A 14,148-nucleotide genomic window follows, 5' to 3' on the forward strand; every position below is an offset into this window, starting at 1 on the left:
TTCTTATCTATTAAACATAAATATGGACTTACACATGAAAGCCTTTATTTTAACTGCTGCCATTAGACATGCCCCAGTTTAGATGCAATCACTCACAAGACACTTAAACATGTGCCCAACCCTGGACATTACATTTCTTTCATTACCATTTAATACTCGTACAGCTGCTTTTGTTCCATATTTCTTCATATTCTCTTATATATTTTCTATATTGTGTATTTTGTTGTACAGTTATTTTATTTTTAACTTTAATTTTTATATTTTACTTTATTCTTTCCTAGTTAAATTTACCCTTTATTTTCATATTTATTTCCTATCCTATTCATAGTCGTTTATTTTAGGTCACGAGCAGTTGTTGTGGGGATTCAGAGATTCTTTTATTGCTACCATATAATCTGCCTTATGAAGAATGTATTAATAACATGTTTCACAGTATCATTTATCAGTAATATTTCCTGCAGGGTTTATAAAATTGCATTGAATATGTCTGTCATCACATTGACCTTTCTATTTTTACAGGTTGAGTTCATTTTATACACAATGCATGAATGTGCTTGGTTAGAGTTGATGTTCCATTCTAGAAGGTTTTAAGCTTCACTGGTGAGAGTGTCCAGATGATACATGCTGAGGGGAGATGAGAACATAGCAGGTTAATTGCATGCATGCTTACGATACACATATTAATCTAGTAGCAGGTTTGAGTGAAGGCCTAAGCGTCTTCTGCTTCAGTTTGAGACTGGCTGCAAAGTACTCTACTTAGGGATTAATGACGAGGGTCCATTATTAGCTCTCAGAAATGCTAAGACCTGAAGTTATTACCTTGAAAGGCAAGTAATGTAGAAAGGAGAAGTTATATGTCGGTGTAAGGTTATATGTACGTGATGAACCCTTGTCTGTACGAGTTGAACTTTTGTCCGTCTGTCACCATGTATTTTTGAACTGTATTGACGTAGGTGTGATATTTTGTCCTATAAAACCAGAACCCAGTGTATTCTTGTCAGAGCAAAACAATCCGTATGCTGACGGTTGGTTGTTCTCCTGTGATAATAAAACTCATCGTTTGATTGCACTTTTCCGGAGCCTCCATCGTTTGTTGTCTGGTCTAAAGTTGATCGATCTCGCAACATTGTCTAAGCACTTCACTGTGTATGTGACAAATACAATTTGAATTTAAATGGGGGCATTAAAGAGAAATCTCTGAGAACAAGCAGCCCGGATTCAACGTAAAGTTCTGATTAACACGTCTGAGCTCATGGAGGGGGACGCACAGGTGCTGAAAGGGTTGAGGGTACATTAGAAGGAAGCAACAGCTGAAAAGCACACATCCAACACACCTGCGAGCTGGAGACTGAGGCCGGACCTGCACCAAAATGAAGCCCATGCTCTGCAGGTATTGGACATACTGCTGAAGGAAGGTGCTGGAAATTTCAAGCAGCCAGGACTCTTCCTTCAGTCGGCCGGGCAGCATGTCAGCTGAGTCTGTGCTGTAGCTGCGGTCCCGACCTGATGCCGTGGAATCACTGGAGCGATGCCTTTTCTGACACACACAATTTCAGAAGAATTTATAGTACAGTGCACATGGCCTGAATACATATCAAAGAAATGAACCATGTTTGAATACAAAATTCTAAAAGATGACTGAAAATCACAACTTTCATTTTGAGCCTGATGAAACAAAGAAGCCATACGTCTGAGCCGTGGAAGAATAATCCAGATCAATGCACCACTAATGGAAAGAGCATTTGAACTTTGATGAAGGCCTGTTTAACTTGAAAAGAGCGACATGTGCAGAGTTAGAGCACACAGGCAGAAAGACAGGGGGCTGCTGTCAGCTCTGACAGGAAGCAGGAGCACCGGGGCTCACATGTGGAAATACACGTCACAAACTGATCCACATCCCAGAATCTGTCTGAAGCCTGTCGACCACAAAGTGCTCCATACATACAACATGTTCCTGTACTGAAAATGACCAAAGTGACTCCGATTGTGAGATTTTTCAGATGAAAGAAGCTGGAATCCTACAAAACTTCCTCCTGAGGTTTGAAAGGAACTTCCAGGGAATAAATTTACAACACTAACATAAAACATGCTGGAGTGCTGTGTAAATCAATACTCCTTTCACAACAGAACACAGAAAACATATCAAATGTTGAGACATTTTACTCTTTCATGAAAAACCATTTCTCGTTTTGCAGCTGAGCTCATGTTGAGGAAGTCGGGTGTCCACAGCCCCCTCCTCATCTGTCAGCATGACAACAACACGAGGCTGGTGGGGTAAACCAGCCGGAGGAGCATTTTGCAGCTAACTGGGTTCCTTTAATACAGGTGAGTAAGATGTAGAGAGGCACAGAAGATGATCTTCAACTAAGCAAAGCTCATTTAAAATGAACTGAGGCAAAATGGAAAACTGTTTTGTGATCAGATGAAGCAAAATTTGAAATTCTTGTTCGTCTGGACTAACGAGGAGAGGGACCATCTGCTAGTTATCAGTTCAGAAGGTGCTGGAACTGGTGGCTTGCACTTCTGCAAAGGTACCGTCAATGCTGGAAAGCATATGCAGGTTTTAGAGCAACACACGCGCCCAAGCAAACACTTAGTATGCTGAACTGAAGTGTCTGCAGACCTTTCGTCAACTGAACACATTTGGTGGGTAATGAAACAGGATGTACAGCTCAGCAGCCTGAACGCCACATCGAACACTGCACAGATGATACTGTCGTTGTTAAAGACTTAAGCAAATCTAGTCACACACTTTGGGGCCAGACTGAGATACTTTAGGAAACATCAGGCTCTGAAATAAATTCCTCTAAAACCTTCATTGTGTTGTTAAATAACAATAAAAAGGCTTTAAATACTTACAATTAACTAACTTCATCAGTCACTATCTATTCCCTCTTTGACCATAATAGAAAAACTAGTCTTCTGGGAAGGGGTTGATATGTAAACTATATCACTTATTAGCAGACGAGTCCTCTGAGTCTTCTGTAAAAACACTGCAGAGGACTAACACGACGATATTCCCAGGAAGAGTGGAGGAAGGCATCCAAGGCTCATTCAAAAACACATTCAACGCATGTTTTAGGCTACTGCAAAAATAATTGGTTGACATGAAACTACGGAGCACCAGAGCAAAGAATAGCTTCATTTATGCTTTAATGTGGAAATAATTAGCAGTGTGTTCGAATAAATGCATTCTGGGAAGCAGTAAGAGTTTGCATTCAGGATCTCGTCTCAGTGAAAATATCTTCTGGCCCTTAAAGGTTTATATCCAACAAATGACTAACAGGACTAATATGAAAGCATGTTTTCTCCTCAGCTAAAGGGTTACCCGCTCACTCGTTTGGAGTATTTGAGGCCTTTTCATAGAAAGAACAAACTGGATCTCAGTGTTGGAAATACTTGATGATATGAATAGCCTTTTGTGATATGATGCTCTCAGATGTCTTATCTGTGCACAATAAATGGATTAAACGGAGAGTTGCCCATCCTCACTCAGCCCTTTTCTGGTCTTTACAGATGTATAATGCTGTGCGTAGGGAAAGTTAAAAAAAGGGACCAAAATAAACAACAGCATTTGTTTCCAAAAGTCCAGCAACTGGTGTCCTCAGCTCCAAGTCTATTTATGGACTGTTGTTAAAAGAAGGGGCGATGCTACACTGTTTACACGTCGCCCTGCTCCAGTTTTGTAAACATTTTTCCTGCCGTTGAATTGAAAATGACTCTTCTGGACCAAAATGATCCATTTTCTCAGTCTAAATATTTGATGTGTTTTCTGTGTCGTCGTTAAAGCAAATCCTTTTGTAAAAGAACATCTCAAATCAAGCATGAATGTAAAACAGAGGATTCCTAACCTGGAGTCACTGCGTTTACCATGAAGTAAGAGAGGAACATTAAACACAGGATCAGAAATTGAAGACTGTATTTATATTCGGTCTTCATATGAATAAAATGTCTAAAGTGAAAAATGAATCTGCCAGTAACTTTGCCTTTAGCTGCATGGAAAACAAACCTTTTCTAGAGGCTGAATAATCTGTTCCTCTTGGATCTGCTTGCGGAAGACGGGGTCAAAGAGCAGAGGGGTGGCACAGTAGTGGACCAGTCGGGACGACTGCTTCAGAGTCTCCAAATCTGTCCCCTGCAGAGACAGCCAAGGTAACTCTTACTGAAATGGTAAAAGTATGAAACTGCAAGTGGGATGACATAAAAGACCACAGCAACATCAAAGATGACACCAGGCTGAACGTTTAGCAGGAGATCAGCATTCAAACTACAGCCAACAGGTAATTTAGCTTGTTTATTGCACTGGACACGGGTCCTGGCCCCGACAGACTCAGCTCAGGCTGCAGACCTCCTGCTGGATGTGCTTCAGTAAGAGCACCATGTGGGCGACTGCTGAAATATCAAATTTGTAAATTTAATGCCACCGTGTAACCTCTCGAGATGTCACGGTGTCAGATAGAAACCTTTTTAATTAGCTCGGATATTCCCCACTTTGAAACAAGGCGATGCAAAATGATTTCCCCGAGGAGTGAGCTGTAACTGAAGCCCCTCAAAGACATGAAGCAGTGAGACGCTGTTCCCCCGGGTTAGTCGAGTGCAATTAGCTCCATCTGAGATTATGCTGCTTGCACAGTGGAAGAATTTACTGGTCAAATACAATTTGCTGTTTATGTTTTAAATATCCATCATCATTATGAACTTAAAGGTGCATTTTGTGATTCCCCTTTATGAACGTTAACTAAAACTATCACCACCAGGGGGCAGGCTTTTCAGAAAGTATAACGACACGTGTGCTGCTTTTCTTTTAACTTTCTTTTGTTTTGCATTCCTCACACTCCACAGGCTCCATTATAAGAACAGCTGTCTTTAAGGCTACATTTACTTACGTTGACCCTGCTGAGCCGCTGCTTTCAGGAAGCGTGGGAATTCTTTCAATTGAGCAACTGGTTCAGGAGTTATGGGAATTACAGATGTTTAATAAAAACATTGCAGGTGCCTGTGTGACCCCAGCGACCGGCTCTAAAGGGTTAAACACTGTTGAAAATACTTACTGAAATGGGCATGTTGGACTGTGCTGACCTCTGCTGCCAGGTCACGAACAGGTTCTCTATCTTCATCTGCTTCTCTAATTCTGTAAGAATAAAAACAAAGCCATTAATTTTTCAAACTGACATCATGTTTAATGTACAGGTCAAACTATTCACCTCTCCGCTCAGCAGCTTTGATCTCCAACAGCTGGCTGCCATGTCGAGCCACCACATCTCCGTCCATCAAAGGCCGAATGGTGCAGACGTCCCTCAGAGCTTCATCAAAGGGAAGCAACTCGGAGGGAAAGTGGAGGGGAGCAAGACTTCGACCAGAGTTTCCCAGTCTGCCCTGCTCTTTACTGGGCAGAGGAGGGACTGCGCTACGCAGCAATGCATCAGGCTCCATGGAGGGACCGAGGAATGGGTTGGGATCCTGATCAAGATAGAGAATAAATCAAATACCTCGACAATTAATGACGCCATCACCTCACTTAGCAGCTAAATACCTCCTGAGTAACCTCAGGAAACCACTCTTATTACATAGTTGTCGAGTGAATCGCAGTTTCCTGTCTGGCCAAGCAGGCTTTCACCGGGCTACTGTTAGCAAATGCTAGCTTATATCTGAGCCAAGCACAGCACAGCAGCTTTTAAAGTCACCACTAAAACACTGTCTGAAGCCACAGGTTGGCGTTTCTGTATGAGAAGCTTGTGTTGGAGGGTTTGATGTTTGTGGTGGTGACTGCTGGGTGTCATCGCTCAGACAGTGCTGCTCACAGCAGAAGAGAAGTCTGGGCCCAAGTCCTTCACAAGAAGTCATTTCACAAGCAGCAAGAGGGAACTCAATAATCTGGAAAGGTCTTGTTTTTGTATGGTCCGTTAAAACTCATCTTAAAAGAGTTTAATACGTGAAATCTTAGTCTGTGTTCATCAGGTGATTAATTCTGCCTTAACCTGAGGATGCTCAAGCCTTGGACACCACAGACAGGAAGCACATTTGCATTCTTCTATCACATGACGCAGCGACGTGCTGCAGTCACCGCGCTGCATATTAGTTTTGTCTGTTCTTCTCTTTTTGCTGTTGACAGGAGCTTTTGGGTGAGTTTGCTCAGCGGAGCAGCTCAGGGCCCAGATGCCCCTCGTGTGGCAGTGCTGGCTGCACCATGCCCACAGGCTGGGGGGTCAAACCGTGCACTGGTGCTCCCTCTGCTTCTCATCAGGACCTTGACAGATGAAGTTCTGTTCAGGCAAATTTTCTGCTGCTCTGACTCTGCCTTCTGTCCGCACTCATTAGTAATGCCGTGATGAAGAGCGAGGCCATCGGAGGGAAAGGAAAAGTTTGCTTCTTTCTATTCTTTGCGCTTGTTTTGTTGTTGGCCACAGGGAGAAGACTGAAAGGGCATTTGGTGTCATTCTCGGCTGCAAAACGGGGTCTAATAAGAATCAGAAACTTTATTGTCATTGTCATGAGAACAACGAAATTAAGAATAAGTCCCTTCGTCCGTCTGTTTTGCTCACACTGTGCATGACATTTTGCTGGATTTTACTGAACTTTCATTCAAACTAAAACAGCATTACATGATTTATTTAAACAACACCATGGTCAGCTTGACATGGTGGGGAAGGGTGGCACTCTTTGCTCTCGGTATACTTCTCCATACTGGAAAAGTACTGTATGCTGATTATCCAACCAGTGATCTCCGATCTGAGCCAGAAGAGCCGAACAGTCACCAAAGACCTCGTCCCTTAGTGTGTTCTACAGACGCATCTACTCCAGGAGTTTTCCTCCAATCGAACGATCCCAAAATACTCGCTCCCCACTGTAGCTGGGCCTTTGGCTAGTCTGCGTGGACAGCGCTTTGGCTCAGATTAGGACTCTTCCTCACATCTACCACCACCAGCAGGGGGCCTGTTCACAGAGGTTTTTGTTTTACAGTTTACAGATGTCCCCTAAACGAAACAATTCAAAAGTTCTTGTTCTGAAAAGAAGACATGAAAAACATGGCTGTGCAACATGAGGTGGCAGCTTTTTAAATAATCACTCCTTCAATAATATGAGAGGGTTTCTGAATCCATTCGTCACAAGGTTAGACCAGCGGTCCCCAACCCCCGGGCCGTGGACCGGCACTGGTCGTTTGGTACCGGGCCGCGAGAGTTGAGGCTCGGGTTTTATTTTATGTTGCTGTATTTATCCGCCACACCTTAAAGGCCGGTCTGTGAAAATACCGTCTGACATTAAACCGGTTGGGGACCGCCGGATTAGACCATATTTAAATAAAAGTTTTTGACTGTGCCTCGTTTTTCATGTCTCTTCAAATCCTTTTTCATGTTTATACAGTAGTCTTGCACATCTGTGAGGTTCACATCTGTAAACAAACTAAACTTGATAAACTGCAGTGTCCTCACATCACTGTTTTCTCACTCACTATGTGTTAACAGACCTCTCTGCATTGAATCATATCTGTTATTAACCTCTGTCTCTCTTCCACAGCATGTCTTTATCCTGTCTTCCTTCTCTCACCCCAACCAATCACAGCAGATGGCCCCGCCCCTCCCTGAGCCTGGTTCTGCTGGAGGTTTCTTCCTGTTAAAAGGGAGTTTTTCCTTCCCACTGTCGCCAAAGTGCTGCTCATAGGGGGTCATATGATTGTTGGGTTTTTCTCTCTGTATCTATGAAGCGCCTTGAGGCGACTTATGTTGTGATTTGGCGCTATATAAATAAAATTGAATTGAATTGAATCACAGGTTACAAATCAATGTTCCATCTACGCCAATGCTGCACGATGCAAGCTAGTTTTAATCGATTTTTGAAAAGCTCTGTGGCTTGATGGCTTTGCATGATGTCTCTTGTATTTTAGCAGCAGTCGCTGATGCCGTCACTCTGCTTTCTCTGCCTACATTTTTCCAGATGTTCCAACACAGAAGCTTTTTTAGTCGCCCAATTCTCAAGCCATCTGTAGTACACTATCACGTATGACACCCCCTTCATCTCACCAGGAAAAACGATTGTAAAATCAATCAGTAGCTGTAGAAGTGGAGCCTTCTTGCACTGCTGTCCTCAGAGCAGCGAAGCTGATGTGTGAGAGTGGGAGGGAAGATGGGATGTAAAAGATGCTTTGCAAACAGTTATTAAACAGGCGGCACAGCAGACTACAGAAACCTACAACCCAAAGCCCTCTGTGTGAGAGAGGATCATAAATAATCGAGGAGGATGAATGGAAACTGACAGAGGCTAAATTGCACTGAGGTGGTTAAGTCCTCCATTTTGGAAAACAAGGCCGCTGATGTGACAGGGTTATATTTCCAGGATATGATCCGGACAACATAAGAAGACAGCAGATAGAGAAGGGTAATAATCAAGGAGAATAAAAATGCTTAGTCGTGTGGCTGAAAAATCTTGTTTTGGTTTCTGCTGCCAACACCATCAACTGCATATTGATCCAAAACTCCATATTTAATAAAGGGTGTCCAGCAGTTTTTGCTGAGGCACGCAAAACAGAAAACAAAGCTGAATCGAGCCACAGCGAGCTTTGATGAAGCTGCAAGTGGCATAAATATGGAAGAGGCTTCAGTGACAGTCTTTGCCTGCCAATATTTACACAGGATGTCAATCGACTGAACTGAAAACAGTTTGCACACTGCAGCATCTCCCAAATATTGAATATTTTACACGAGATAAGTGTAGTAGGGGCGACTAGTAGCAGACCAAAGTTAAAAAACACCTCTTGTATCTAAAAAGCCAAACTTTACAGTGATCGTACAGAAAATGCTGCAGGAGGACAAACGGAGCAAAGCAGAAATGGTTCTGATGCAAAAGCAAGAAATGCTCATTTAAAAATGACACTCACACTCAGATAAATCCCAAACCTCTCGGGCTAATTACGTACATGCTAAGAGGTGGTTATAGTCCCACGGCTACAACTGTCATAGCCTAACATTAGCATTTTGTGTGCATGTTGCAAAAATGATAAACGATGCTTATTTACTGTAATAAGCCGCGACGATTTCAGCTTTTTGTAAGAGGAACCACAGAGATGCAGCCCTGCAGCTCTCTATACAACTATTGTATCATAGTACAAGATGAAAACACATTACTGTGACACATCGTCACTGAAACTCATAAATAGCACGAGGACCACTAACAGGCTGGATCAAGTAATGACATCACCATCCATGTGGGAGTCACACAAATTCGTCCTCGGGACACAACAGCTGCATGAAGTGTGCTCCGGGAGCTGCTGCCTCCTGTGACAGCGCGAGTGCAGATGCTACCCTCCCAGGCTGATTCCACCTGAGCTAGCATCCTGTTCTCCTCACCAGCTCCCCACCAGATGCAGCAGAGCAGCAGAAACAGAAGGTGCAGCCGTGCTTTTTAGAGGCAAGTCTGAGGTCTAAGGGGGAGCCTGAAAATGCTGCCGAGGTTTTTCTGATGTCATTTTTTATATTGCTGTTATAAAAAGAAAGAAGGCTGTGATTATTCTCCCAGAACAATCATTGTGGCAGGACCACGTCTGACATGTTAAGCAGCGTTAATCGTCCTGCTTTTATATGAAAAACACCCCTGTGCAGATCATATTCCACAGTTGCACAATAACTGAGCGGCACAGCCTGTCATTGCAGAACTCAGTTAACACAGCGTGTCATTACAGGAAGCACGCGGTGACTGCCACAGTGCTGATGCCACATAACAACCTCTGCAGTGAGTTTGACACTGGTCATTTGCTGTCACCACATGTGAACACATGATGGCCGATCGTAGTCAGCTGCCTCCTTTCTTTCTCTAATGCAGGACAAGCACAGCACTGACTGTGAGAGCTGCTGGTGACTCAGCAGCTGCTGAAATACCATGAATAAAAAATACGCCCTGGGTTCCAAATCAAATACTCGAATACTACTTTCAGTCCATACTGCAGCTTCTCTCATAAAGTCAGTATTACTGGAGCTGGAACTGATTCCTCTGTCAGAGCACTGTACCTTCAACTTTGACTGCTTTGACTGCCTTGCATACATATATGAATATATATGTATGCACACATACATAGAGATCAATGCATTTTTGATACAAATCTGTTGATATGCTTTTTGGCCATTAAGCACTGACTTCATTTGTGTGTGTATGTATGTATGTGTACACACACACACACACACACAAATGACGTTAGAATAAAGTATGCGATATTGAACCCAAAAGAAAACTCCAGGGCTAAAAAATGAAGTCGGTGCTTAACGGCCAAAAAGCACATCAACAGATTTGTATCAAAAATGCGTTGATCTCTATTTTTAAGAATCGAAAGCTTTGACTGACAGGTGAGGGCAGACTAAGCTGCTAGACACCTGCTGGGGTAACTGGACCGTAAACTACATTTTGCTGGATTTTGTAGGAAGTGTGCAACTGTACAGTTTAACAGTTTGATGCTGCGCTCCAGTCATGCAGTGCAATCTACCCAGCAAAGCATGTTGGGGTGGCACAGACAACAACAGGACTGTTTGGGCACCTGTAAATATCAGAGGAGACTGAAGTATCCTCAGAGACGGACTTTGGTAACGTGTATGTAAACAAAACAGTCACCAAAAAGTATTTTACATTGTTTATACACAGAAAAAAACAATGTAGTAAGCTTTCATTTGTGGGTCTGACTGCCAAGTCTGATTACCTGATTACTTATAAGACGACAACTTGCTCATAACCTAAAACCTAAGACACAGTGAGGCTGTCCTGCTTTTAAAACGGGCATTCAGCAACCAGTTAAGGCCATCTTTGAGGTACAGTTTATGTACTAAATGGTGCTTCAGTGCTTAAACCCTCTGTGTGCTCTCTCTGACTCAGCTCTCACTGAGTACAGACATCACAAAACGTCCCTCACAAATAACTAACAATGAAGTGATCCCATGATGCTTTTCTTCCTGTACTGCTGTTGGCCTGCTTACAATACACCAGAGTGTTTTCACCTGCTTGGAGTCTATTTCATGGATGGGAGCATCGGAAAAGCAGTAGTGATGGAAGAGACCCATCTTCTGATTGAACAGGCAGTGGACGACGTGAGCCCTCGCATTCTGCCACTTCACCAGACGCACCAGCTCGCGATTCAGAGAGGCGCCCAGATCCACGGACCAGTTGTAGCTGTACAGCGTCACCTGAAGAACCAACGGTGAAGTATTACAATCATGTTTTAAAGAGCACACTTGTACTTAGAAACATAATCCCACAGCTTAATTATGAAGCACAATGAGGATATGTGTGCTACCTTTTTGAAAAGATATCAGAGAAATTTGCTTTAAAGAGAAATGACAGCATTTGGCTTCAAAAACACGCTAATAAAGGTAAAAAACCCAGAGGATTAAAGATCTTTGGGCTAGTAACCTGGCTACCACGTAGGCTTATATGTCACACATTTTCATTATTGTGGGCAGCTTATACACATGCGCTGTCAGAGCACCATCTTTATTTGCTCAAGCACCCACTGAGAAAAATACATCTAAGGACAAGTTCATGTATTTGAAAGCCATTACAAATAGGACCCTTTGGGATCTTGTTCTCTGCCCGGCCTGAGGGATATACAGAGTGTACAGAGGCCTCCGTATCCCAAATCACCTCTTTGTCCAGGATGCTGATAAAGAGGAACCTCTGGCGAGGAGCCATTCCCACCCCAGCCTGGCTCGGACCGACCGAATCGCTCTGCTCCAGAGCATCGAAGCGCTGGAAGCCTTTATGAGCTGGACAGAAAAGACAGAAAGTCAGTGCAACAGCAAAGCAATACGAGTCCAAGCTGCCCAGCAGGCTGTGCTATGTCCTTCAACAAAGAGTCCCAGCTGACTCTGATCACAATCTTTACTGAACTGTCAGATGAACATAACTGAGTTTTAAATACAAACGCACTGGGCAGCTGCTTCGCAGGTTTTTCACTTCCTGGGAGGTTTTGGGGTTTCTGAGGTTTGACTGACGAGAGCGAAAGCTTTACTGTGATGCTGCTTCTGAAATCACAGCGTTCGATGGACCACAAAAACAGTGTTGGCTTGATTATCAGGAGTGAAGAAACGTGGTTATTTTTTAAAACCGATGTAAACCTGTTTGCGAGCGGCGGTCGTGATATCCCCGCAGAAAGGAAGCAGAGAATGATGAAGTAATATCATTACCACAGAAAGGTCAAACAGCATTTCAGCTTCAAGATGATTTAAGGTGCGCTTAAACAAAACGTATTGGTGCTGCAGCTTTATAAAAGCTCATGAGTGCAGCCACACAGCTTGTACGCTATTCTCTCAATGTGTGCGTTTAATTCTCCTCGTCAGTGTGAGACACAACGTCACGGGGCTGCTTTTACTTCACTTTGGTTTGTGGCAGGTTTAGTTATTTATTTGTTACCTCAAAGTATAAATTAGTAATATTCAGCCCCAAACTATGAAGCTATGGAGAAACTATTCAAGAAGAGAACTGCTAACATCATGAAGCCATGTAGTGTAATAAGAACCGGACATGGGTTCCAGTGCAGGGGACTAACTGCAGAAATAAGTCTGATTGTAAAGAAGTCAAAAGTAAAAATACATTTATTTTCTAAATTGTGATCGAGCTGTTAGCCAATGAGCATCGAGTATCCCGCGGCTTTCACAGTCGTAGCTCGAGGATGAACAAGAGGACGTCACATGAATAGATCCATGTTTTCTATACAGTCCACATTAAAAACTTTGCTATCACAGCATAACAATTAGTCTGATTAACTGATGTGTTTTAAAGTGGCGAGGCGACATAGTTAGCATTCGTGGTTATCGTTTTATGATGGCTCCGTTCTGTAGCTTTGTTACAGGGTGATCGATACAATTAAAAACACGACTGAAGTTAATGCAACTTCAGTCGTCTTTTATTTATAATGTAAAACAAATTTCATAAATCCAACTAAGTTTGAGACCCATTAAAAATGAATTTAAGACATTTTAATGCCTTAAATTCAGATCATGGATCTTAAAAAACTGCAGGTCTTAAAGAACCAGTAAAAATTCAGTTTAACTGAAGAGGCGAACACACTAACATCTTTTTATCACACTGACTCTCTAAGACTTTCATGTCAACATGTGAAGTATTCTGCTGTTCTCTGTGAAAGCTCGCTTACATATATTTCAGCTGTTGATAATATAGAAAAACAAACAAACAAACCAATATATTGACAAAACGCAGCCATAAAGAAAATCCCATTACCATGAAAGTTGTTGGTAAGCTGAGGAGCAAACTTACGTGTGAACCTATTTAGCACTGGGCTGTTTTCCTCATCTGAACTGTCTTCTGTGGGTAAACAGAGGAGGTACAAACAGCAAGGCGGCGTGGACAGTGAAACACAGCTCGACACAAACCGATGTAAGCAAAACAAAAATAAGACAGATGTTAGAGAGCAGCGAGCACGGACAGAGAAACACAGAATCAAAGAGCAGCGGCGGCGGCGGCGAGGACAGAGCACGTTCAAAGCTTCAACAGGAAACACGTGGAGCGTCTCCTCCACACTACTCATGGTGTTAAAACAAGTGTTAGCAACATGCTGCAGACAGGTCTATGCCAGCCTAATATACCGAACAGCTTTACCTCAAGAATATCCTCACTAGACTAGCAGTGTGTGATTAGCTGCTGCGACACAAAAGCAACAGAAATGAGGCCGAACTTTATTTTGCAGCAGTCGAATAAATGAGAAAAAACTAGAAACAGAAGCTCTGCATGAGACAAAAGCAGACTTCACTCACTGGACACCTGAAAGGACTCATATGTTGTGCCATAAGATATAAACTACACTACAGTTAGACATTAATATCTCAAATTAAACTGTATTTATGTTTTATAGCCATCATGTTTGTTGACTTTGTTATATGTAAATTATAGTTTTATTCATGTTGATTCTTTTTAGTTTTTGGTAATTATTTACTATAGTTTATAATGTAGCATTTTATTCAACTATATGATGTTTAATCAACTTTTCAGAGGTTTCTTTTTTGTTTGTGTCATTTTGTTGTGTTTCCATCCTCTGCTGCTTATAGTGGAAATGTTTGACATAATGTTCGGTGCAACCAAACACAGCTTTCATTTACCGAGTCAACCACAAACTCCTCACCCAGCAGGCATCCAGGTCAGATGCCTAAACAACCTCGA

At 42.6% G+C, this 14,148-nt stretch overlaps 1 protein-coding gene across 14 annotated transcripts in view; it reads right to left on the bottom strand.

Moving 5' to 3' along the window:
• Window positions 1-14,148, bottom strand: part of szt2 (SZT2 subunit of KICSTOR complex) — a 113,938-nt gene that overhangs the window by 24,302 nt on the left and 75,488 nt on the right. For 11 of the 14 annotated variants that reach the window (XM_080881664.1, XM_080881671.1, XM_080881668.1 and 8 more), the window contains 7 exons: window positions 13,249-13,296; window positions 11,617-11,738; window positions 10,974-11,159; window positions 5,205-5,460; window positions 5,052-5,131; window positions 4,010-4,135; window positions 1,335-1,537 (listed from right to left, as the gene is read on the bottom strand). In XM_080881664.1, the coding sequence (XP_080737790.1) occupies window positions 1,335-1,537; window positions 4,010-4,135; window positions 5,052-5,131; window positions 5,205-5,460; window positions 10,974-11,159; window positions 11,617-11,738; window positions 13,249-13,296 (1,021 nt within the window). The remainder of the gene's footprint in view (window positions 1-1,334; window positions 1,538-4,009; window positions 4,136-5,051; window positions 5,132-5,204; window positions 5,461-10,973; window positions 11,160-11,616; window positions 11,739-13,248; window positions 13,297-14,148) is intronic. The other 3 variants (XM_080881667.1, XM_080881674.1, XM_080881669.1) reach the window with 2 other exon arrangements.

This window comes from Rhamphochromis sp. 'chilingali', assembly GCF_963969265.1.
Source record: "Rhamphochromis sp. 'chilingali' genome assembly, chromosome: 5".
NCBI lineage: Eukaryota > Metazoa > Chordata > Actinopteri > Cichliformes > Cichlidae > Rhamphochromis > Rhamphochromis sp. 'chilingali'.